Source organism: Rutidosis leptorrhynchoides, chromosome 5, assembly GCF_046630445.1.
Source record: "Rutidosis leptorrhynchoides isolate AG116_Rl617_1_P2 chromosome 5, CSIRO_AGI_Rlap_v1, whole genome shotgun sequence".
NCBI classification, from domain to species: Eukaryota; Viridiplantae; Streptophyta; class Magnoliopsida; order Asterales; family Asteraceae; genus Rutidosis; species Rutidosis leptorrhynchoides.
Genome location: NC_092337.1, coordinates 29,672,806 through 29,677,837, shown reverse-complemented (window position 1 = coordinate 29,677,837; position 5,032 = coordinate 29,672,806). Strand labels below are relative to the sequence as shown.

At 28.1% G+C, this 5,032-nt stretch overlaps 1 protein-coding gene across 1 annotated transcript; it reads left to right on the top strand.

Annotated features, from left to right (window-relative positions):
• Positions 1–1,329, top strand: LOC139847975 (fasciclin-like arabinogalactan protein 2). The gene has a single exon (XM_071837716.1). It carries the CDS (start codon positions 28–30, stop codon positions 1,279–1,281), a length of 1,254 nt encoding a protein of 417 aa, XP_071693817.1. The 5' UTR covers positions 1–27; the 3' UTR covers positions 1,282–1,329.
• Positions 1,330–5,032: the final 3,703 nt, after the last annotated feature.

The window sequence follows — 5,032 nt, the reverse complement described above, 5'->3', positions numbered from 1 at the left end:
ACACACACACACTCTATTTCTGTTAAAATGCAGCACTACCGTTCCACGGCGGCGTTCACGGCAGTGCTAGTCTCAATTCTAACATTCTTTCTCTCCGGTGCAACTGTTTCCGGCCACAACATCACCGCTATCCTCGACAAATTCCCTGAGTTCTCAACATTCAATCATTACCTCACAATCACACACCTCGCTGATGAAATCAACAACCGTCAAACAATCACTGTATGTGCCGTTAACAATGCCGGTATGTCAGATCTATTGAGCAAACATTTATCAGTTTTCGCTATGAAAAACGTTTTATCACTTCACGTTTTACTCGATTACTTCGGTGCTAAAAAACTTCATCAAATCACTAACGGAACGGCGTTAGCTGCTACGATGTTTCAAGCTACCGGAACGGCATCAGGATCTAACGGATTCGTTAATATAACGGATCTGAAAGGCGGTAAAGTAGGTTTCGGCAGCGAAGATTCAGGTAGAACCGATGCTACATTCGTTAAATCGTTACATGAACTTCCGTATAATATATCTGTAATTCAGATTAGTAGTATGTTGCCGTCTGCGGAGGCGGAAGCTCCGACGCCGGAACCGGCAGCTGTTAATATCTCGTCGTTAATGTCCGCTCACGGATGTAAAAATTTCGCTGAAGCTCTAGAAGCTTCGGATGCGATGAAAACTTACGCTGATAATGTTGACGGCGGTTTAACGGTGTTTTGTCCGTTAGATGATGCTTTTAAAGGATTTATGCCTAAATTTAAGAATCTGAGTGTAGGTGATAAGCAATCGTTACTTGAATTTCACGGTGTACCTGTTTATAATTCGTTATCTATGTTGAAATCAAGTAACGGTTTAATGAACACGTTAGCAACTGACGGAGCTAGTAAGTATGATTTTACTGTACAAAATGACGGTAATCAAGTAACGATTAAAACGAGTATCGTTACAGCGAAAATTGTAGGTACATTGATTGATCAGCAGCCGTTAATTATTTTTACAATTGATAAGGTGTTGTTACCTAAGGAGCTTTTTAAAGGAGCTATTTCTCCGGCACCGGCGCCGGCACCGGAAGCTGACTCACCGGCGGAGTCACCTAAGGCGTCGAAAAAGAAGAAAAAGTCTACACCGGCAGCGTCTGACTCGCCGGCGGATTCGCCGGCGGATTCTCCGGACGGTGGTTTAGCTGATGCAGCAGCTGATAGTAACAGTGCTTTTGAAATTAAGGGTTTTAGATTTGGTCTTGTTGCGGCTTTGAATTTTTGGTTTGTTTCTTTAATTATGTGATTTTAATGACTTTTATTATTAGTGAAATAATTTGGTGTGGTTTTCAGTAGAAAATGATATTTATATTTATATTTATATTTATATTTATGTTTCATTATAATAATTTCATAATAATGAAACTATAATATGAATTTGATTGAGTGAGTAACACTTTTCATAAACCAATTTGTATCGTAACTGTGTGTGCATGTTAGTAAAAAAGATGAGGTTTGTTTAAAATGCGCTGTTGTTTGTTGATTTTATATTTTCTTTGTATACACGAACAAAATAAATGGGAATGAAAGAATGAGGAATTTGTATTTAGTTGTATTGGCCGTTGGGCTTTGCAATCTACATATCTTTATCATAAAAAGATTTGATTAATGTCACTAAATTGGTTCAAAAACCCGAATTAGTATTGTTTTGTGTCGTTGTTTGTTAGCTTGTTAGACCAGTAGTAGTGACTCGTGTTGGTTTTTTTTTGTATGTTTTTTTAGACCACTTGTAGTAGTGACTCGTGTTGGTTGTTTTTTTTTATGTTTTTTGCTGATTATGATGTTTTGGTTTGTGGTATTGAGTATTGGTGGTGTTGGTTTTTAGGCCAATCGCAATGGCTCGTGAGAGCCACCGCCACCTGCCACCACCCGTGTCACCCCCACCACCACCAAACTGCCACAGGTCCCGCCAGCCAACTCCCTCACCCTTCTAACGTTCGATTTGTGGGCTCACGTCCTATTTAATTTTTTTTCTTTTTCTTTTCTTTTTTACAACGGCTAGTAGATTTTTTTTTTCTTCAACTCATTTCATATATATATACACCATTATACTCTCAAATTTTTACACTTTCAAACCTATTTCACTCTCAATTTTTATTTTTCTAACCCATTTCACTCTCAAATTTTTATACACAAAAATGGTTACTGTGACAACCCGAAAATTTCCAACCAAATTTAAACTTTATCTTTATATTATTCCGACACGATAAGCAAAGTTTGTTAAGTTAAATCTCAAGAATTTTAAATTGTGTTCATACATTCATTATAACCTCGACCAAATTCCGACGATTCACGAACCGTTATATATAAATAAATATGTATATATATGTATATATATATTATAACTTGAGAATATTAATAAAGTATTAAACGTATAATACTTTACATGAACGTATTTGTTTCAATATGTTTATCGATGGAATTAGAAGATAATATCAAATGATTGATTTATCAGATACATTATGATATGATTACGGGTCTATGTTATGAGGTCCACTGTGATTTAAGAAATCTATTCTTTTTGACAACATTCGGAAAATGGTAAAGTGATTTATAAGTAAGAACGTGAAGTGTAAATAACTTAGATGTTGGATATCGACAAGTTATGTAACTCGACATTTTTCATTAAGATGATTTCATACGTTTATTTAACCTTTGAACTTTATCCCATGCTTCACCAACAAACTGTAATTTAAAAACTTGAAACCTATTATGAATATATATGATTCTACTTTTCTAAAACATTTTATGATATAACGATTTCCATTATTTTAACCTTTAAACAAAATGATTCTTAAAAATATATTTGATTTTGGAAAACAAAATTATTATATTTATTTGATTTAGTTTCAAACGTACAAAAACGTTTTCAGTTTAAAAAGAACTTTATTATTAAAACGTATATAACTTTTATAAATATCTAGAATCACTTTTGACAACTCATTACTTAACCAGTATGATAAAGATAACGATATTTATATTTTATTTTATTAAATATATATAACGATTTAAATTAATATTATATATATTTATACGCGTATTATACGTACATAGTTTTATACTTTTACTATACTTAAACTTTACCTTTACTTTATTTTTACTTTACTTTAACTTTAATAATTCACTTTAATAATTCATACTTTAATAATTCACTTTAATAATTCATACTTTAATAATTCACTTTAATAATTCATACTTTAATAATTCACTTTAATAATTCATACTTTAATAATTTACTTTAATAATTCAAAAATCTATTATAAATAGAATTCAATAGGTTTCATTATTTCATAAGAAACTTGAAAATATTTTTCTCTAAACTCTCTCAATCGATTTACATATATATATTTACTCTGTATTATTTCAAGATATTATTAGTATACATAAAATATTACGTCAGAGTGCTGTCCTAGTGATTTCGAAATTGTTTTTCGAGTGGGATTGGATTAAGAAAATTATGGGTTATAGCTATGGAGGTGATTGGGTATGGTTCATGGGTATGCTCGTGAGATCAATATAGTGTTTATCATCTCCGTTGCGTCTACGTACCTTTCCTGCAATATTGAATCTCAATATTGATACGTGAGTACTCATAATTTAACTTTTACATACTAATAGTGTATCCCTGACTAGTGCTCGAGTATATAGGATTATGCATGTTTGTACTTTTGATATTGCCTTTAGTTAGGTTATGTTGAATCCTGAATTAGTTATATATGCAACTGAGATAAGGTATAAGATATGCATGTCGTTGGAAAGCTAGAGAAAAATTAAGAACTTTTCATTTAGATATCGAATGATTTCGATGAACGGATTTGAAGTTATAGTCCATCGAATTTTTGTATTATTATTAAAAATGATTATTATTATCGTCGTTATTATCGTCGTTCTAGTTTTATCTTATTATTATTATTATTATCTTTATCAATAAAAGGATTTATCATTAAAAATTGTTATTTTTTTTATTACTATCGTTATTATCGTTAAAGTTATAATTAGTATTATTATTATTATCCGATTATTATTACTATTATTATTATTATTATTGGTATTATTATTATTATTATCATTATTAATATATATATCATTATTTAAAAATGGTTATTGTTATTGTTATTATTATTATTACTATATTATCATTAAGATAATTATTAGTATTATCGTTAATAATGTTATAGTAACTATCATTATTAATATTAGTGTAATTAAAACAAATATTTGTAACACCTAATTATTTTGATTACTATTATTATCATTATTACGAACACGATATAAAAGACGATTAAAAGCTATTAAACGAAACGATTAGGAAATAATGGGTAAGAGTATCATGATGAAATTAAAATATTATAAGATATTGATTTAGATAAAATTATCGTTCTTATTATTTTTATCATTACTATTATTATTAAAATTATCGTTAGTATTAAAACTATTATTTTAACAAAAATTATCATTTTAATATAAATGTCATTGTTACTATAAAATATCATTATTATTATTATTATTTTAAATAGAATTATTATTTTAAAGATAATATTAAAAATTATCGTAAATATTAAAGTTATCATAATTAGAATTATCGTTTTATCATAATGTCATCTTAGTAATTATAAATATTGATATTTTTATAATAATAATTATTATTACAAAATAATATAACTTTTACTTACTATCATTATAGATATTATTTTATCAAATAAATATTTGATACAAACATATTTTACTACGTGTAATAACTTACTTTAATAATACCTATCATATTATCTTTATAATATTAAATGAACCCTATAAATTTTATTACTTAATATATATAAAAGTATATTTTATTATATAAATATAATATAAAATTTTATTTATTAATAAATAAATTATATTATTTACTCTAATAAATCTTTTAAAAATATTTAAAAATATAAAACGACGATATTTAAACTATATATTAATCATGTATAGATTTTTTGGAAATTATTTTGAGTCAAATTTACTTTTGTTGA